Genomic DNA, 21215 nt, shown 5'->3' with positions numbered 1-21215 from the left:
ATAGCCTATGAGAACCCAACAAGTTTATTCCATTGATTTAGTAAATGGAATAGTTTTATTCCACTCTTTTATCCCAGAATTTATTATCCAAAATCTATTGTTTTAATATAGATTCCATTGTTTTTTAAAGCACAGTTTAGAATTCATTACTTTAGTTTAGAATTCTTTGTTTTTTAAAATTCCATTGAAAAAAACAATGGAATTAAGATTTTACCGATAAAACTCATCGACAATGGATCTTATTAGAAAGAGCTTTATGCACTGATTCTGAATATATAATTTTTTTTAAAAAAATATAATATGTATTTTGAGAGTTAAAACGTTTTAAAATTTTGTTTAAGAGACTTTGGCTCTCATGAGCTACCACTATATGAGCTATCTAGCACTATTACATAAATAAATAGAAGTCCCATCAAACGAATATTCCTTATGTTTTAACAAATGAAATTCATGGTCTTGCCAGCTTCACCACAGTTTTTATCCACCATATGTACATAAGTACCGCCGGTGAATCTTGTTTTTATTTATTTCTATCCACCACTCAAGGTAGAATTACACAGAGTTTTATTACTCGAGTGTAAATTATAATTAATTCAACATGTAATTAAAATAGAGAAAAATTATATACTTACTTTATTAGGAGGATTTTGTACAATATCACTATCTTCATTCTTTTCTATAGGATTTTTTGTGGCATTGATATTTTTAGAATTATTTGCATGTTTCTGTTGGAAATATAACATGCAATAAACCAATTAATATTTATATTGCATGAACAGTGACTAAGCTACACAAATAAAACAGTAACATTAACATAGGAGATGGTATGCATAACACAATAGCATGTATGAACTCAATAATTGATGCTTAAATAAAAATACCAAAACCGTAAACAGCTGATAGGAATTGTGGGAGCGAGGTACGCCTTTCACGAATCTCCTTAAAGAGAAATGTCCCAGCCACTGGTGCTAAGCTCTCCGGACAGACTCTTCCCAAGATACAACGCTCCGCAAACCACTAGTAAATAACACTTCAATACTAATGCATGGACTTAGACGAACCAATTTAGAATTACACTCTCAGACAGATGATGACAGAGAAACAGAGACTTAGAAGAGCAGAATGACAGAAGAAGAAGAAGTGTTGTTCTCTTTGAAAGCTGCTGCCAAGCTCTCCTTATATAGGAGAGCCCAGCAACAAAAACCCAGAAAAATCAGTGAGCAATCATTGATTTTCGGGCTTGCATTTTGACCAAGTAAGGTTGCAACCACCAGCCCATATCTTGGGCTGTTGCAATTGTTGTTTGACCAGGTAAAGATGCAACCAGACTTGACCAAATCATGGGCTACAATTTCGGGCTTGAACAGTCTTAAGTCCATATTCAATGCATTTGGGCCTGGGCTTGTAACAAAGTGCAAAATTATTGGGCTAAGTAAGCCCAAGTTTGAGTTTGCGAAGGGCCTGGCCCACACGCATGCTCACCCGCCCCGGCTCGGTGGGCGCACGCTTGTGTGTGTTTTAGTCCAAGTTCATAATGTGGAGCCTCTCACTCCTACAAAAGCTTGGGTGCCCTTGGGCCCAAAGTCTTACTACAACACTTGGGCTTATAAACAACACATCCACATGGTATTTTTCCAATGTGGGTTTCCCATACACACACTTATTGCACTATGTTCACCATGCTCATCATGGTCACTTTGGAGTCTTTTTACATTAAACCAAAAAATGATTTGGTCACACTAATTACTCCAATTTATTGTCCTTATAACAAGGATCAATTGCCCATAAATTTCATTCAATAATTATTATTGAGCTTTCAATTAATAATGGTCAAAATATAGTTGACCATCATTTTCCAACGGTTTCTTCTCTTCTTCAATTAACTAGACGAAAAACATTGAACTCTCTGTCGTAATCTTATTCTTGTTATCCATGAATACGTGATACTAGGAGAAGATGGGAGGTGAGTAGAGGAGAAGATGATTGAAAGAATTATGGTTACAAAGTTTCATTCAATTGTATTAAGAAAAAAAAAATAGGCAAAAAGTAAATATGCCTTCATATAAGAATAATTTAACAAGTTTAGATTTTTTAAAAAAAATATGTATGCAGTGAATGCAAGTATGAAGTATGTGTGCAAATAGCGACTCTCTAAAATTATATACGTACTTTTCTTATAATTTGGGCCTATCAAGATGTTGAAACTTGTGATGGCCTGTAAGCCATAGTTTGGGCTTTATAGGAACTTAGGGGGTGAAAATAGTCAATTTTTTTACATGAATTTAATCGATCAATCGGTTATTTCCATCATTGGTTAGTTATTCGGTTGGTTCTTCAAGAAGAATATGTAAAGTTTTTTGAAAAATAAACGATTGATCGGTTTGTTTATCGGTCGGTTTGGTTATATCGATAATTTTTCTTGTATAGCTTGGAACCTGTGTACAAAGAATTATATATGTATTTTCTTAATAATTTTGGCCTTTTGGACAAGTGGGTCCTGATTGTAGAAAAATACTAACCAGAAAAATATTTGACATTAAACAATGGCAAAATGCCTACCTCAATCAGAAGTAACCCTTCTGCTCACAATTCCTCACATAGTTTTTGTAATGACAAATTAACAAAAAATTAAAGCAAAAAATAATTAATACATGTTAATCTATTTTATCAATCAAGTGCCTTAACCTCCACTTTCTCTTGCAATTCCAACACTACCAACTCATCCTTGAAATACCTCTTCCAGAACCAGTGCTTTTTCCAAGCTCTGTCCTTCATCTCATGAATGGGGATTCCTTTTGTTTCAGGCAGCATGAAAATGGCAAAACAACCCATCGTAAAGAGCCACCCTGCAAAGAAGAAGAAAATGTAGGATCTCATGTGGCAAAGCATTGTGAGGAATGCTTGTGCAATTAGGAATGTGAACAACATGTTGCTGCTGACTGCGAAGAAGTAGCCTGCGTTTCGCGTCTCAAGAGGGAAGATTTCGCTCGCAATTAGCCACCCCAATGGCCCCCATGACCAAGCGAAGCTAGAGACGAAGACGCAGACCAAGATCACCACCACAATCGCAAGGTTGTGTGGCATTACGTTCGTGGAATGTAAGTGTACTTTTAGGAGCGCACCCATTGTACACTGCAAACAAAAACAGAGCCAGAAAAGATCAATTAGCCTTAATATTTAATCAATTAGAAACAAGATTGGAGATGGGTTATTCAGATTCTCTACTGACCTGTGCAATGATCATCTGAATGGCGGATTCGATGAGTAATATCTTTCTTCCGCATCTATCAACAGTCAAAATAGCAACTAATGTGCACAGTGCATTGACAAGACCAGTCACCACAGAGGAAAGCAGCGACGCGTCGCTTCCAAACCCCATTGTCTGAAACAACACCGGAGCGTAAAACATGATGACATTGATTCCAGTGAACTGCTGAAACACTTGGAGAAGAATTGCACACACAAGAGGAGGTCTATTGGGTCGGTTCATGAGATCTTTGAACGGGTGTTTGATCTGTTTTGCGAATTCAGTCGATCTCAAGATCTCTTGGTACTCTTTTTCGACATCCTCGACTCCTCTGATTTTCCTTAGGGTGCGAATACCTTGATCTGTTTTGCCTCTCTCGATGAGACTCACAGGAGTTTCGACGATGACGAAGGAGCCGATTAGGAGGATCACTGCGGGGACGGAAGCGCCGCCTACTGAGATGCGCCACCCGTAAGGGTGTACGTTGGATGTTTTATAGTTGATCATGTTTGCTATCAAGATACCGACTGTGATGAGCAATTGGAAGCATATGTTAAGGCCGCCTCTGTATTTTGCTGGTGCTATTTCCGATATGAAAAGTGGCACTGCCTAGTGAAAATATAAAAGAAATGTTATAGTTTTTAAGGAAATAGAACCGTCAAAACCAAAACCAAATCGATTGGTCGGTTTTTTGTTTGAAAAGTTAACATATTTCTTCACTAAAACATAACAGAAAAACATCGGCAAAAAAATATGAAAACCCAAAAAAACGACCATTTGGTCAGTTTAGTTAAGTCAAAAAAAGGCGACCGAAAATGACAGCAAACTCCTCATGTGAAATCGTGGATCCCACGTGATCCATATGAATAGTGTCCATCCATCTTGACATTTGTGATAGTGAGGATAAAAACTAGTGAGACTGGAGGATCTAAATAAACAGTGAAAAAATTACAATTGTGTAGTTTCAAAATTTTCACCGACTATTGTCCATATTTACCAGATTGCCAAAGCCAACTCCAGCGCCAAGACAGAGTCTTCCAGCAATCAACATGCCAAGGTTCTTGGCAAGCATGTTCAAGATGGCTCCAGTGACAAAAAACACAGAAGCAGCTTGAATTGTTGGTTTACGACCAAATTTCCTGCAAAATGTTGATGCGAAAAAGCTCGCAACAATGGCTGCAGGATATAGTGAAGATGTGAAGAGTTGGAGATACTGATTGTCATATTTGCAGTAGTTGTCTTCATGTACATGGTGCTTCTTGATGTAAACAGTTGGGAAGAACTTCTTCAAGAAATCATCCATGGATGTCACTCCCCCTGCAAAAACACAAAATCAACTCTAACATCCTTGAAAAATAAAAAAAATTATAAAAACCCAATTGAACTTTATTTGTGTACCAGAAATGCCTATGTCGTAGCCAAACATGAGGCCACCAAAGGCTGCGATGATGCTACAAACGACGACCTGTGATGTGAGCTTGGCAGGCAAGTCGTAGCCGCCTCCTCCGGCTTCAGCAATTACAATGGCAGGCATGGTTGTTCTCAAATGGATATATAATCAAAGCTTGAACGACAAAATTAATGAAGTTTAAGCTGCTCCAAAATGAAGCTTTATATTAATAAAGTGTAAAAGGGGTGTCTTGAAAGCTGGAGTCTGTTCTTATCCAGTGAATTAATACTGAGTCCAACCAAAATCTGCGTTATTGAGTTTGAAAAAATATTTGAAGGATCTTTTATGGTTCCTGAAATCTCTGAGTTTTGAATTACGTTGTAAATTTTCAAAGACGTGTAATTACACTTATCTTATCTGGTTATAAGTAGATTAATTAACAGCACTTCATCTTCTAACCATTGACTGCTATATTTAATTATATGAAAACTGCATGATTTTTGGTGTAATTAAACACTGATATTTAACAGATTAGTCAAGGGGGTTCAAGTACATGGCAACAATTAATTAATTTTTCAAGATAAAAATCTGTAGTTTTGCTACAGCAAACAATATGGGGAGAAATTTGAAGATAATACTCCAGAAAGGAAAAAAAAAGATTGATCTATATAATGTAAGGATAACATAATCTGCAGTGAAAATTTCGTAGAGCTAAGTTACAAAATTCAAATGATCCCATTTGACATAAAACTATCTCTTTATTAAAAAAAATTCCTCGGATTTTTGGTTAGCATTTTCCACTTCTAGTTTTTGGGGTCAATGCTAGCTTGACATTCAACCAGATTCTCGGCCACGCCTTCAACGTGCTTAAGAGACCTTGGATGACTTCCTTCGGCTGGTTTCGACAGTTCTGCAGCAGCCTCATGACCACCTACTGCTTTCAGTTTGCTACTGGGTTTAGGATCTTCTTTGCTGTCCTTCTCTTCAACATGTTCGTTCATGTTAAGTATAACTTTTGCTCCCTTGGTAGAATTTGATTGAGTATTACTTGTTTCCTGCTCGATATGATGTAAAGATATGTAAGCATTCTTACCAAAACAGATAATATGTATATATATCTATATATAGCAATGCACGAAGATGAGAATATGGATATTTTGTTGAAGATGAGAATATGAAAATAGTCCAATTTTTACTGACCTCTGATTTTGTAGAATTGCCATCAACAGATTGTTGATCCAATGACTCCCTGACTGAAGGTGTTCCATTTTCGGACATATTCAGAATTAAATTTTCCAGTGGGTGTTCATCCAAAGTTACATTTCTTAATATGATCTCTGTATCAGATTGTAGGACATCTTGCTGATCAAAATCTGATGTGGCTATTCGATCTCTCAGGGTCTCGTTTGGTAATACGGAATTTGGAGATGAGGATGTACTCGAATTGATGGAATCTTGTTCAACCACCAATTCTGAATTTTCAGCTGAACTAAGGGGATTATCAGAACTCTGAATGACCACCCCAGAACCTCCAGCATCTGTAGTGTTTTCCACTTCTTTGCTCCCATCAACTGACTTTGATATATCCTCATTTTCTTTGTGCTGAATTGGATCTCTGGCATCTTCAATTACCTTCATATTTTTGTTCCCCTCAGATGGTGTTCCCTGTTCCAGCACAGCTTGATGCTCAACAGTCTTATCACCATTGCCACCTTCATCAGCTGGTTTTGAAGATTCTCCGTTTGCGTGCACTATTGGATCATCCACATCATAAACCTCCTTTACCTCCTGTGTACACAATCATAAAAGGATAATTGAAATTTTGAGGTGCCACGAATAGAAAGTAAGTAAACATAAGTGAGAAGTTAGCTACTAAGCATAGAAAAACTTGGTTCTTTAACTAAAATAGTCCATTTTCTTTCAGTATGTCAAGGAGATATGCAGAGAATAATATCCTATAATTGTGGTAATCCGATTAACTAACCTCTAGCTTTTCTGGAATCACTTCTCGAGGAGAGCAAGCCACTGATCCCTGCTCATGATGCATAACCTTCACTGCTGCTTCAGTTGACAATGCACCAGTAGAAGTAGAAGACCTATGTTAACCAACTTCTTCAGCTACTTGTTTGACAGTATCTGAGAAATGCATTGATGCATGACTCACTTGAGGCGTTTCATTTCTCAAAGACGAGGCTGAACTTGCATAGTTTGAATCTTGATCTTCTACTTCTTCGGACATGATGGATTGTCCAAATGGATTCTCTGACTTGTTCTCCACAGTTGAAAGGTGTTCACCCATGGCATCCTCCTCATTGATCTCATTAGTTTCTCTCAACCTTGATTCGTCTTCTCTAACTCCGTGAAATGAGGCGCCCCACATTTCTTCACTACCAGAAGTAATATCTCTATCTATGTCCCCATCATATGTCAAGGAATCTTCATCACCAGATGAAACATTTCCGTCAATTGTCAGAGGAGAACCTAATTCTGAGACCTCCACTTGCAAGTCTGAAGCAATGGAGAGGCTAGGCATGTAGAATGGGCGGTCTTCCATTTTCGGCATGTCAGCTGCAGATGGACTTGAATTGTATGAAGGCTCACTTACAGTTTTCCTCTTTGGCAAGGGGCAAATCAAGGTTTTCTTCATATCTCCACTAAATGCCTCTGGAAATTTATCCACTGTTGGCTGCAGCACTTCTGAAACTTTAGGTCTATTTAGATTGAAGTTATGTTCATCATCTTCTGATGAAAATAACGTACTTGATCCATCATTGTTGTTCTCTGAATTTTTCTTCATTTGAGTTTCGCTTCCACAACTTAAGCTGAACTCCTTATCTTTATCTTTTCTCATCTCTGCTCCTTTCATATCAAGGTGACTGTCACTTTCCTTATTGCTTTCAGCTTTGCTTGTAACTTGATTTGAGGGCGGGGGACCTTGAGTCACAAGATCAGTTGCACTCAAGTACGAAACATGGTACCACCTTCTCGGGATGATAACTGTTCTATTAGCTGGTCATGGTTTCCCATATCTGCACCCCATATATATATTAGTGTACAAGCAGAAGCAAACATAATACTTCTGAAATAGATGAAAAAAGAAGAAACTGCTCTTACCTCGCTGGGTTTTGAATCTAGATAATCCTGAGCCCTGTGGTGCCTTGTTATCAATATTGAAAACATGATTTATAGTAGGCTCATGTTCAAGTTGATTGGGTTCTAATGGGGAAACGGGTCCCCAAGAAAAGCTCTCATGCCTGGAAAAGAGCAGTTCTTTCTGATGAGGGACTGCAAATTCTTGGTGGAAACTGTCTGCTGCAAGATCAGACTTTTCTTCCAGTGGATCATATGGGAAATCAAATGGGTTCCTTGCAGGTAACAAAACAGAAGGAGCAGAACCAGGAATTTGCAAGCCCAGAAGGTCATTGGGATTGTCTAGGATATCAAAAGGGTTATTTCTTGAAATAAGAACGGGAGCTACTTGAGTCACAGGAACACTATCCATGTCAATCAAATTTTTCTTAGCGTGCATTCGATATAAATTTATTGACCTTCGTTTTGCTAGTAGGCTCTCCAACCTTTTGTTTCGTTCTAACTCAGAATCCCCAAGATTCATAAGATTCTTTTCATCATCCTCAGTCCATTCTACAGCCTTATTATTCCCATCCTCTCGCGCCTCTTCTTCATCCTCCTCTCCTTCTGAGCTAGAAACAACTAGCTCGCTGGCTCCATTACCATAATACTTTTCTGATTGCTCATCGTAGCCATTTTGTGAGGCGATATCAAGCTTTGATGGTTCAGGAACAAAAACTGGCCGGTGTTCATCAAATATTTGAACATTTCTGGGAGCAGATGCACTACAGGTGGCGCTTTCTCCTTGATTCAAACAAAACTCTTTTTTCTCTTCGGTGTCTAAGTTTGGAACTTCTTCCTTCTGCACAGACTTGCCAAACAAAGTATCATCCAAAGTTGCCTTAGGAAATATATTTTCTCCCATTTTCAAATCCCGAGCATTCCATTCTCTGTTCTTCTCTGTGAAATTTCTTCGAACACTTTTCTGGTGCCGCAGAGAACATGCACCGTCAGTTCTATTGACAACACCATCAGCTGCAAGAGACTTGGATCTTGATATTCGTTCCTCCTCCTTTCCATTCCTTACCACATTTTGTCGTTGTGACTTGAAATAAACTCGAACAAAAACAGTAGTACAAGCAATGAATGGAGAAGAATAAATCGAAAGATAGAAAACTCTTGGAAGGAACATATACAGAAGGAAGAAGAATATTAAAGTACCCGAAACAAAAGGGTACTTCTGTATGAATCTACAACTGGTGATCATAAGAAATCTAAGAGTTTTCCACATGTACACTGGAACATTCTTTGCGTCAATACCCATCTCAAACAATCTATAAACAACGGAAGAATTTTATACAAATGTACAGTATCAAAACATACTAAAGTTCTGGCAATCTCAAGAAATAACACCGATAAAAAGATTCAATGGAAAACCCATATAAGGAAAACTGGGTTTTGATTGAAATGCAAGTGGGACATCAAGGCAATAATAAAAATTGCAGGAATTTATATGATCTTTTGGAGATCAAATGGGCAGTAATAGAAATGAAGACCTGAAATGATAACCAAATCAAAAGCTCCCAGAACGGTGGAGGTGGGTTTTTGTTTCATTCTTTTTAGAAATCGTTGTTTGGTGGATAGATTTGTTAGATCCCATAAATTAGGAATGTAGCTCCTCCTTCCCTCTCCCCCCTGATTCATGGGATACGAAATAACGAAATAGAAGACAGGTATTTGAAGAAGTGGCGGTAGGGATTGAAGAAGAACGGTTATTTACTTATTTTACTCATGTGACCATGCGGTTCTCAGTTATTACAAGTCGTGCCCTTTGCTATTTTACCCTTGGGCCTTCAAATTCAATTAATTGGGCCCAAAATAGATGGGCCTATCCAAGTACGCAATGTGCAAAAAATGTTAAGAAAAAATCTAAGACTTAGGCCCACCAAACCCCCTGTGGCGGTGTGGCCTCAAATGTCTTATAAATCTAATTCAACGGCCACTCTAAAACGATCCGACAACGATCTTGTCTCCACGCGGCAGCTCCATCATCTCAGAAGAAAAGATCTCACGATAGCAGCGATACAGACAATTCTTCCGCCCCACAGACAATTCTGCCCAGTCAAACGGCACCGGATAATGCTAGACAATTCTTCCGCCGCACAGAGAATTCTATCCAGCAAAACGTCAACGGATAATGCTATTGCTAAGCGAGTTCCAATTCCTCAAACGGAAACTCAACGGTTTAATAACCGACCCTGAATAACCTATAGAAGCAATCCAACGGCTCATCTTTAACGTTGATTCCTTCCTTAAAATCTCTTCTCCTCGCCCATGTTTCTGTAATCCTGTTCTTCAGCCGCACCGGCTCCTGTTCTGCATACGCAATTACGGATATACGTAGATAACACACGCATATTATCTTCTCTGTTTAATTCGTCGACTTGATGATCTTGTGATTATTTAGGGTTTTGAGATGGCATCAGTTGAGCCTATACGACCAATAACTCATAGGACGGTCTACACGTATTCGAATTGCAATCTTCACTACTCTCATGCATTGTGCTTCTACCACAATCGATCTAGGGTTTTCCACCACAACACATACCGTTCGGTCCCGAGTTCCATTGTCGCTCCTTCGGCGAACCTAAACACTCAATCGGTTCCTTCGAAAAACCTAGATAGGTTGACTATATGGGGTGGTTTCTTGAAAAATCACGGACCGAGGGAGTATAGTAGGATCTTAGCAAATTGCCAAGACGGCGATTCCACGGCGAGTCAGAGTGGAAAAAGTGAGGCCAAGCCGAGTGAGGGCGAGGCCGTTAGCAGTAGCTCGACGAGTTCGGGTTCTTCCTCATCATCGAATCAAAAGAGGGAGAAACAAGGGAAGAGCCAATGGTTTTGGCCGAATAGAGGTAAGTGGAGATGGCAGCCGATAATTCAAGCGCAAGAGATTGGGGTTCTGCTTTTACAATTAGGGATTGTTATGTTTGTTATGCGGTTACTTCGGCCTGGGATTCCTTTACCAGGCTCGGAGCCAAGGCAGCCAACGACCTTTGTGAGCGTTCCCTACAGTGAGTTCTTGAGCAAGGTTAACTGCAACCAGGTGCATAAAGTGGAGGTTGATGGGGTGCATATAATGTTTAAGCTGAAAAGTGAGGGAAGCAGCCAAGTGAGTGAGGCGGGTGCAAGTAGGTTTCAGGAATCAGAGTCGTTGATAAGGAGTGTGGCACCAACAGCGAGGAGGATTGTGTACACAACAACAAGGCCAGTTGACATTAAGACTCCATATGAGAAGATGCTTGAGAATGAGGTGGAGTTTGGGTCACCAGATAAGCGTTCTGGTGGATTCTTCAACTCGGCATTGGTGAGTTCTCTTTGCGTTGATTATTCACGAAGTTCATTAGAAGGTCATGTGTATGTTGCTAGTTTGAATCATGCACTACTCGACTATTATTAAATATGGGGTTTAAGTCTGTACTCTGACTTTGACAAAATTGTAACTCCAATTTGAAGAGGTTGAATCTCACTAATTTAACTTTGCAAGAAGGTAATTGTTAGTATTCAATTACTTCGGAACAATATTGTACTACCCCTTGTCTGGTCTCAATATATCTTTCATTTCACATGTGGCTTAGCAAACTGAACATGCAGAAATTGTCACTTAACTATTAAAATGGTTAGATGTTGATAAGTTGGCCATGGGTAGACACTTTGAACTGGGAGCTCCCTAAACCCTAAGGCCCAAATTTACCACTAAAGATTGGAATTACGAATACATTTTTATGTTTCCCTTACCTTCTGAAAGGTAAACATGTAGACAATAAAGAGTAGATGCAACTTGCAAAATAGTTGAAAGAAGAAAATTAAATTGATCAATACTGTCTGTTGTTTTCTGTTATTATTGTGCTTTTGTAAATATCACAATTGTGATTTGGCTCTCTTTTGCAGATAGCTTTGTTCTATGTTGCCGTACTTGCAGGGCTTCTTCATCGATTCCCTGTTAGTTTTTCTCAGGTGTGAGCCAGCATTTTTTTAAAGGCAGCGGATATCAAAATTAATCATTAACAATATCTAGAGGTTCTGAGGGCGTATTTGTGTTTGCAGCACAGTGCTGGTCAGCTTAGGAACCGCAAGTCTGGTGGTTCTATTGGGGCAAAAGTCTCTGAACAAGGGGAAACAATCACCTTTGCTGATGTTGCTGGTGTTGATGAGGCAAAGGAAGAGCTAGAGGAAATTGTGGTATGTTAGACATTCTTTGGCTCTCCTATCACAAGTAACGGATCATAACTTATAGCAGTTTCTGAATGCTTCTTACTTCCCAGGAATTTCTTAGGAATCCAGACAGGTATATACGGCTTGGTGCTCGTCCTCCTCGAGGAGTGCTCCTGGTGAGTGTTATTATGTTCTATGTTATAATACAGTGATCTGACGATCTGTAAAAATAAAGGTAAAAGATTTAAGATTGTTGTACAAGAGGGCTGATGTATCCCGCTAAGGATTAATGAAGGTCTACTGAAAAATGTTAGCATATTGGCTGGCTGTAGGTGTAGGGATGGAATTAATTAATCTTTGTTATTTACTAGGGGAATTCCCCCATGCCATAAATTTCAGTCATTCTATTGCTGTGTATTCATCTCTTTTATTTATCTTCTGAGATGGACTAGATGAATGTCTGGCTGATATGATTTTTCTAGCCATTCTTTGCATTGGAAGTTTCCTGAGATTCGATTGAATGTTTCTATTGCAATGAAGTGTATTTGAGCAAATATTGGTAGATATTATGATGACCACAAAATGATGTATAGTAAAGGCTGCCAGATTCATTTCTTACTGTAACTTTCACGATGTCTATGAAAACATGATTTCGGTTATGTTCTAGGTGGGCCTTCCTGGGACCGGTAAGACGCTTCTAGCAAAGGCTGTAGCAGGGGAAGCTGAAGTGCCCTTTATAAGTTGTTCTGCAAGCGAGTTTGTAGAATTGTATGTAGGTATGGGGGCTTCGCGTGTGAGGGATCTTTTTGCACGGGCAAAGAAAGAGGCACCATCAATAATTTTTATTGACGAGGTTAGAAAACAGATATTGACGCTTGTTGGTAACTGTATTCTTGTTCTGGACTGGTAGGATAGTTGGCCACTTGATCTTTTTTCCTCAACTTTTTGATATTTCCAGATAGATGCTGTGGCAAAAAGTCGTGATGGTAAATTTCGTATTGTTAGCAATGATGAGAGAGAGCAAACGTTAAACCAGTTGCTCACTGTAAGCTTTCTTGAGTAGTAGTTTTCTACTTCTTGTTTTGCATTGGGTACATGACTGGAAATGGCTTATATATGCATTGCAGGAGATGGATGGGTTCGACAGCAACTCTGCAGTGATTGTCCTCGGAGCTACAAACCGGTCGGATGTCTTAGACCCTGCACTTCGCAGACCTGGGAGGTTTGATCGTGTGGTTATGGTTTGTATTGTCATATATTTACCATCTTTTATGTTGATTGGGTATTTGAGCATTTTTGTTTCAAGTTTGACAGTTTTCTCGTGATTTGAAGTCTCTACTCTCTTGTGGTTTTTTACTTTTTAGGTGGAAACACCGGATAGATTTGGAAGGGAAGCGATTTTGAAGGTGCATATTTCTAAGAAAGAACTTCCTCTTGCAAAGGATGTTGATATAGGTGATATTGCCTCTATGACCACTGGATGTACTGGGTATTTATCTCATGTCTTCAGTCGATTGGCTTCCAGTGTTTCGTTTGTACTTTTGTCTAGCATACAGGGAATGACATTTTGATGTTTAATTGTGCAGGGCAGATCTTGCAAATCTTGTGAATGAAGCCGCTTTATTAGCGGGTAGACAAAGCAAAATAGTTGTGGAGAAAATTGATTTCATACATGCAGTAGAGCGATCAATAGCTGTAAGTCACTCACTCTCTCGTGTGTGTGTGTGTGTGTATGTGAGTATTGGTTCATTCTTTCTACTTGTGCATTGGTGTTTTGAGCACTGCTCTTTTCGTATAAACTTCTGATGGTTCATCCCATGTGATTTTTACCTCCTGCTTATAATTAGCTCAACTAAGCCTCAACAACATCTAATAGGAATGGCTTAAAGATTATATTGAGTAACCATTATTGGTAGACTTAACATTTGAGCATTAATGATCTAACAAGTAACAACTTAGTAATAGATTGTTGCTTTCTTATTTTTGTCTTGAATTTGATGCTCTCTCTTCTTCAAATTTTGTATTGGTGCCCTGTTGCTATAACCCATGTCACTGAGTTGATATGGCATTCTGAATACTCATGTTATTTTATATTTTACTTTGAAAAGTTAGTAGGTAAATGAAAAAAAAAATAACCCAAAATTTCATTTGTAGGGCATAGAGAAAAAAACTGCTAAGTTGCAGGGAATTGAAAAGGCCGTGGTCGCAAGGCATGAAGCTGGTCATGCAGTTGTTGGTACAGCTGTTGCCCATCTTCTTTCTGGACAGCCGCGTGTAGAGGTAATTATGGGATACTTATACTAGACAGTCTCAGATTTTGTTCACTTATATTATTATTGCTTTACTAAAGGTGTTAAAAACATTGAGTTCATGGTTGTTGAAGAGGGATTGAGATCCCCTACATTCTTGCTATCACAAATTCCCTGCAATATACATTTAAGGGATGTGAATTATGGACAAAGGAAGGAAAGGGCTATTCCAACAATTGTAGGGGAATTGTAATAAATTGGAGGGTGAAGGATTGTAGGGGATCAGAATCCTTTCAGAATTGGTTTGAAATTCACATTGGTTGTATGCTTGAGATGGTGTATCCCAACCATTGATTGGTATCTATCTACGATTCTAGGGAGAATGGCTCAAGCTTAATTCATCATTCTAATATGGTAGCTTGTTTCTTGTTTTCTTATGTGTCCCTTTTGGGTGTCAACACCTTGGTGCCTCACTATGAAAGTGTTTTTCCATTCAAAGTGGACAAAGTGAAAGAATATCCTCTTAACCTTATATATACATATATATCCCGGGTGCCAAGGGAGACTGGCCCGATCTATAATTATGTACATTTAAGAATATAGTAATAATCACAAAGCCTTACTAGGCAAATGGTTATGGAGATTTGCCACCAGGAGGAATCAATTATGGAGGAGAATCATCGCTTGTAAATATAGCACTGAGCATAGTGACTGGTGTACTAAGCAGAGTAGAGACCGTCATGGGTGCAGTCTATGGAAATTCATTAGAAAGGGTTGGGAGGTCTGGTTTGCTTTGACTTATTATCAAGCTGGTAAGGGCAACTCTATAAGCTTCTGGAATGACGTCTGGACTGGAGACACTTCTTTTAGGGATTTGTTCCCAAATCTTTACAGTCTAGCTACTCCAAAGGGGGCCTCCATTTTTCAATCGCTTCAAACTCTCTTGGAACATCTCCTTTACTCGTGAGGCTCAAGATTGGGAAGTGGAAATGTTTACTAGTTTCTGGCAGTTGGTTTATGGCGCAAAAACCTATCCCACTAAAGAAGACAAAATCTGCTGGAAGTTGGAAAACAGTAAATTGTTCTCGGTGAGTTCCTTTAATAAAGAGCTTCTAAAGGACAACGTGCACCTCGGTAACAATCTTTTCCCTTGGCTTTGGTTATGGAAGTCTTAAGGCTCCTCCTAGAGTTATTTTCTTCTGCTGGGAGGTTGTTTGGCAGCGAATCTGAACTCAAGACAACCTACAAAGGAGGGGCTTCTCTCTTGTGAATAGATGCTATTTGTGTAAAGAAGATTCGGAGTCTATTAATCACCTGTTCCTGCACTGCCCCTGGTCCAGAAGGGTCTGGGAAAATGTTTGGAAGATGTTGGGTCTCTGGTGGGTCTCATACAATACCGTAGACAAAGAGATGTTCGCGTGGGCTTCTATTGGCAAGGACAAGCACCAAAAGAATTTCTTTCAGCTCATTCCTATGTCAGTATTGTGGCTGATTTGGAAAGAAAGGAACAACAGAATTTTCGAAAACAAGGATTCGAACCTAGACTTTTTTATTGTTAATTGGTTTGATTGCCTTAAGTTCTGGAGTCTGTCTTTCACTAGAAATGTTTTTGATCTTATTAATTGCTCGTCCTTGTTGTAGTTGTGGATTGCACCCCTTCGGTGCTTGAATAAAAATTTTTCTATTCAAAAAAAGAGAGGATATGGTAATAATTAATTGCCTGTTTTTCAGAAACTTAGCATTCTGCCACGTTCTGGAGGTGCATTGGGCTTTACCTATATTCCTCCAACAAATGAGGACAGATATTTGCTTTTCATTGATGAACTACGTGGCCGCTTGGTTACTCTCCTGGGAGGACGTGCAGCAGAAGAGGTTGTCTATTCAGGTCGTGTTTCAACAGGTGCACTCGATGATATACGACGAGCAACGGATATGGCATACAAGGCCGTGGCTGAGTATGGTCTTAACCAGACCATAGGTCCAGTTTCTATAGCAGCACTTTCTAATGGTGGAATGGATGACTCAGGAGCTGTTCCATGGGGGAGGGATCAGGTTTTGTTCTTCTTTTTCCCTGATTTTTTATCATTCTCTCTTTTTCTATTTTCAGTAATGACTGACTTCAGTTAATTTCAATAGGGACGTCTTGTTGATCTTGTTCAAGGCGAGGTGACAGCACTGCTGCAATCTGCATTGGATGTTGCACTTTCTGTTGTGCGTGCTAATCCTACTGTGTTGGAGGGGCTTGGTGCCCATCTGGAAGGTAATTGCTGCTGCTATTAATAACTACATCAAATTTCTTTAACATAATGATCTCACAACTTTTGTCTGTGCTCAATAAATACTCATTCTGCCATTTACAGTTCATTCCCCATATCAACACAAAATGAAATGGATAATCGTGGCCTCTCAGTATGGTTTAGATGTGGCATTGATTTTATCCAATCTGTCTACATTTTCCTTTGAGAATTACCTTTGTATTGGTCAATGGTCATTGATAGAAAGGCATGTTGTATCCAGTTTCAAGTTTCTGTGCTCCTCATGGATTCTGAAGCGATCCCATGAAGGGAAGTGGCTTTGAACATCAGGCTAACTGATATTCTTATCTTTTTGGGGTTTTCTGGGACTTAATTAATCTATGGGTCAGTCTAACAGAATTGTCAAAGTTGAAATTATGTCGCTACTAATTCATTATTACCACTCATATACAGTGAACTACATCGATGTGCGTTTTAGAACCAGCATCTAGGTTTTGTTTAGGTGGTTGAGGAGTGGGATATGTTGGAATGTGGTTGGGATAATAGCTTTGATCTTTGCCCTTTAAATTAATTTGTCAATTAGTTGTCTGAATAGTTCATTTCTCCATTATTTTTACCCCAAATATTGTTTGTGGGTGGTTATGCATACATTCAAGTGTAGGTACAAATTTTTATTGCATGTACCTCTTTTCCCCTGTTATCTATGATTGCATGCTTGTACACTGTATCTGAGACGACAATGTCAAATAACCCCCTGCAAACCAGCAGGCTTCTAGAAGTCCGTAAGAATGAAACATGTGTTATATGGCCTATATTGAATTTCGGAGATGAGGATTTCATTTTAACTTAGCATTTGCCTTCTGTAGTTGACTGATAATCTTTTCTTGTCCAGAAAAAGAGAAAGTAGAAGGAGCAGAGCTGCAAGAGTGGTTGAAATTGGTGGTTGCACCAACAGAACTTGCAATGTTCGTGAGTGGCAAGCAAGAATCTCTTCTGCCACTAGAGGCCAGATCTGGATAACAACCCTTACACAAGGATGATTTATTATCATGCCAATGAAGGCATCCTCGCCTATGGCTTTGACTACCTTGTGACTTTGTATATTTGAGCGAAGTAAATTTTTGGCGCGCCATTTTTAACACTGGCCGTCTCTTCTTTGTTCCATGTCACAACTTACCATCCTAGAACCAGACAGAGTTGGGGAGGCTGAAGATTTATTTCTCTCATAGCCTTTTTGAGTACCTTATAACTTAAAAGTTAAGATCTGTTGTACATTGGACTCTTATTTCTGGCCTTGAGTGATCTCACTTGATTTCAACATGTATATACACACTAATATTTATTCAGTTGTATAAATAAATCTTCCATGAGATAAAAACAATCTCTCATATATGCTGGTTTGGTAGCTCATGAGAAGCTGTGAACATCGTAATTGTGAAGTTTCAAGATGCATATTTGTGCTGGAAATTCTTGAATCTGGTTTTAGATGATATTAGCTTACATGCTCTTACAAAGAGAATGGAAACGACAACAATTTTATTATGAGAATCACAGATATGATTACACTCTATACATTACACTCCATATAGAGAACCATACATTACACTCCATACAGTGAATAATGTATCCGTCAATTTGTATTAATATGATGTAATAAGTTTACTTTAATTAATTATTGGGTGGGAAAACAAATTATAGAGGTGAGAAAATTAATTTTTGAAATGTGAATAAAATATCAAATCACATATTAATTCAAAGAGTCAATTTGTATTAATATGATGTAATAAGTTTACTTTAATTAATTATTGGGTGGGAAAACAAATTATAGAGGTGAGAAAATTAATTTTTGAAATGTGAATAAAATATCAAATCACACATTAATTCAAAGAATCAAATATCAAATCATATGTAAATTAATAATAAAATATTAAAATTCAATAATTGAGAAATAATTGGGGAGTGAAAAAATTAATATTGGGGGTGAGAATATCCTTTCCCTACATATAATTATTGGTAATTGCTAAATGTACATTAGTTTTACTAAGTACACACAAACATATATTTTTGTGCATGATATGACAATTGAGTTTACGTTTTTTTATGGATAATATAAATTGACAATTGAACAGAGAGAGTGAGAGTGGGGGAGCTTTGCATTAGAAAACTAAACAATAATGGCAGGGGTAGTCAGGCCTGGCCAGACATCTTTTGAATTTTTTTTGTACGACTACACCCCCCACTCTCTCGAGCCATCTACGTACTTACGTTTGTGTATTTTTTTATTTAATTTTTTTTATCGTTTGACATGAATCATGAAATTAATATAGCACACTAGATACTTCTATTTATCTATTCTAAGCAAAATATAATTAAGTCTCCATTGTTCAACAGCTATAGATTCTCAAGCACCGCCTTGTTCGGTAGAATGGACGGAGTGTTCAATCCCAAGCTTGCTTGGTTTAAAGGATTTAAGAAAAAATATATTTAGTTAACATTTGATTAACTATACTCAACCAACCTCCGTACTCAATTTTTACTCTTGCGGATATGGACCATTTGGAAGAAATGAGAGCTTGGGCCGAAGATCTACGATTGTCAAGTAGTAGTTCTAGTGATAAGGTAAATATAGATACTAAAGAAATTTCTTATTTGGGATACAAAATATTTTGATTAATTACAGATATTCAAGTGAAATTTATTATTGACAGGATTATACTATCAGAAATAAAATGAAAAAAGAAGAACTTGCAGATGATTGTGAAGAGAAAATTGAAGTTGACGTTATAAATCCATTTTTAACAGAGGCGGTATAACAACTAGGGAAATAATATGTCTTCTATTTTGGACATCTTTAGCAAACTTGTTTAAATTTATAACAGTTATAAATTATTTTCAGGTGTTCGATTCATGTCAATCGTTGATTGATTGGGTTCAAGAAACAGGACATAATTTGGGATACATCATCGTTACAAGAAGCTCATCGAACTCATCATTATTGTTGCAATGCGAGCGCAGTGGCACGTATAGAAGGAAGAGAACCTCAACGAAGTCAAGAGGCACGAAAAACCTTGATTGTCCTTTCAGACTTAAAGGGTTGAAACTACGTGGAGCTGATGATTGGATGGTAAAAGTGCTATGTGGAATGCACAATCATTCCACTGCATCTTATATGGAGGGGCATCCGTACGTCGGTCACCTTTTTGACTCTGAATTTGAGATAATGGTAGATATGTCTAGCGATCGTGTCAAGCCACGAGACATCTTGGCATCGTTGAAGAAACGAGATGCGAAAAATGCGTCAACTATTAAAACAATATACAATGCACAACAAAAGTTCTGAACTTCTGAGAAAAGCAGAATTACATACTCATTGTAATCCTATCACACTCGACTTCGTAGAACACGATTTTCTTCAATCATACCAACAAAGTAGACACAGTATTCAATGGAACGTCGATCTTCGAAGAAAAAGACAGTTGGAGTAATTCATACAGATTCCCGGCGAGCAGCAAGACATAGTTGCTCATCCCTCTACGGTACTCCACCACTCTCTACACAAAGGAGTTCCAAATCGAGTAACATTACGCATGAACATACTTATGTTCGTCAGTTTCCCCCAATATTACATCCTTACATTGGGTCTGTACAAGATGTAATACCTTATGGAAATTACGGCTTTCGGGCAATAGCTGTTTGTCTTGGTTTTGGTGAACATGCATGGGATACTATCCGTCGTGACTTGATAGGTGAGTCGAGCGCATTCTGGCATGAATATGTTGCAATGTTTGGTAGTGAAGAGCATACATTGGGTGTTCACAACTCACTGAACCTCTTTGAATTAGATAGAGCAGCACTAGTTCAGCACTGGATGACAATGCCAAACATGGGTCTCTTGATTGCTTCGAGGTACAATGTCATACTACAAGTTCTTAGTTCTGTACAGAGCTTCACATATTTACCACTACGATCAACTCCTCCACCGCAGTATCAACATGTTGCTATCGCTATCAAAAACGTTAATAATAATCACTACGTCCAAGTTTCCTTAGCTGGGGGTTACCCGATGCCTACCATTATACCTCAGTGGAATTACTTTAGGAATGAGTGCGCAGCTACATGGGTTTTACCGTATATGGAATAACTTGATGTATACATGCAACATACTCGTTCTAGGTTTGACGTAGAACGAGTGGAGATCGCATTTGAAGAAGGAATTGATGAGAATCAAGAAGAAATTGAGAAGAGAAACTTCAAAAGAGCTGCGGTGAAGAACTAGTTGTAACTTTTGACTCGGTTGGCAGATTTTCTATTATAATATGTTTCCGAAGACTAATTTTCGTCCTCCACAACCATTTAACCTTGGCTTGCCCAATTGAGGTCGTTTTCAAGCTCAAATTACTTGTTTAAGGCAGTCTGGCGAGTTGTCAAATTTTTATTATTTTTGGTCAATTTTTCGTTTTAATTTGTTTTCTTTTAGTTAATGTCCTTGTTGGTCTTTTTACTTAATTAGGGTTTCGTAGTGACTATTTATACTGCTGGTTGGTTGTTATTTGGATTATTATTGAAGTTAATAAACTTTTGGTTTATAACCAATTTTCCTTGGTAGACTCCAAGATTGTTCTTGAGGATTTACGCTTGTAAATTCCCTTGATTGTTTCGTGCTGCGTCAAGTGGTATCGAAGCCTGGGATTCGCCCGATTGGACACCCTTGATTTTACCTATGGTCGATCGTAATGCTGCCCGTAATGGTGAACCAGTTACTCGAGCAAATCTACATGCCCAGAATGAAA

General features: G+C 38.3%; 5 protein-coding genes across 5 annotated transcripts; 3 read left to right on the top strand and 2 right to left on the bottom strand.

The window, feature by feature from the left end:
* Nucleotides 1-2550: 2550 nt before the first annotated feature.
* On the bottom strand, nucleotides 2551-4781 carry LOC119983085 (sugar transport protein 8-like). Its single transcript, XM_038826753.1, has 4 exons — nucleotides 4646-4781; nucleotides 4245-4564; nucleotides 3230-3856; nucleotides 2551-3132 (listed from the first exon to the last, which is right to left on the bottom strand). Exons 1-4 carry the CDS (start codon nucleotides 4779-4781, stop codon nucleotides 2668-2670), a joined length of 1548 nt encoding a protein of 515 aa, XP_038682681.1. The 3' UTR covers nucleotides 2551-2667.
* A 1506-nt stretch (nucleotides 4782-6287) lies between these two features.
* Nucleotides 6288-9413, bottom strand: LOC120010583. The gene is made up of 3 exons (XM_038861365.1): nucleotides 7752-9413; nucleotides 6622-7646; nucleotides 6288-6425 (listed from the first exon to the last, which is right to left on the bottom strand). Exons 1-2 carry the CDS (start codon nucleotides 9028-9030, stop codon nucleotides 6739-6741), a joined length of 2187 nt encoding a protein of 728 aa, XP_038717293.1. The 5' UTR covers nucleotides 9031-9413; the 3' UTR covers nucleotides 6288-6425; nucleotides 6622-6738.
* Nucleotides 9414-9787: 374 nt separating this feature from the next.
* On the top strand, nucleotides 9788-17835 carry LOC120014452 (ATP-dependent zinc metalloprotease FTSH 7, chloroplastic). Its single transcript, XM_038866414.1, has 13 exons — nucleotides 9788-11073; nucleotides 11658-11723; nucleotides 11814-11948; nucleotides 12032-12097; nucleotides 12589-12774; nucleotides 12880-12966; nucleotides 13049-13162; nucleotides 13286-13410; nucleotides 13508-13616; nucleotides 14076-14201; nucleotides 15902-16222; nucleotides 16307-16430; nucleotides 17318-17835. Exons 1-13 carry the CDS (start codon nucleotides 10183-10185, stop codon nucleotides 17443-17445), a joined length of 2478 nt encoding a protein of 825 aa, XP_038722342.1. The 5' UTR covers nucleotides 9788-10182; the 3' UTR covers nucleotides 17446-17835.
* Nucleotides 17836-18972: 1137 nt separating this feature from the next.
* LOC120010573 lies at nucleotides 18973-19765 on the top strand. The gene is made up of 3 exons (XM_038861356.1): nucleotides 18973-19044; nucleotides 19134-19232; nucleotides 19322-19765. The coding sequence occupies exons 1-3, from the start codon at nucleotides 18973-18975 to the stop codon at nucleotides 19763-19765; spliced, it is 615 nt and encodes a 204-aa protein (XP_038717284.1).
* Nucleotides 19766-19870: 105 nt separating this feature from the next.
* LOC120010564 lies at nucleotides 19871-20701 on the top strand. Its single transcript, XM_038861349.1, has 2 exons — nucleotides 19871-20553; nucleotides 20599-20701. The coding sequence occupies exons 1-2, from the start codon at nucleotides 19871-19873 to the stop codon at nucleotides 20699-20701; spliced, it is 786 nt and encodes a 261-aa protein (XP_038717277.1).
* The last annotated feature ends 514 nt before the right edge of the window (nucleotides 20702-21215 follow it).

This window comes from Tripterygium wilfordii, chromosome 2, assembly GCF_013401445.1.
Source record: "Tripterygium wilfordii isolate XIE 37 chromosome 2, ASM1340144v1, whole genome shotgun sequence".
Taxonomy (NCBI): Eukaryota; Viridiplantae; Streptophyta; class Magnoliopsida; order Celastrales; family Celastraceae; genus Tripterygium; species Tripterygium wilfordii.
This window is presented reverse-complemented; position numbering and strand designations above follow the sequence as displayed.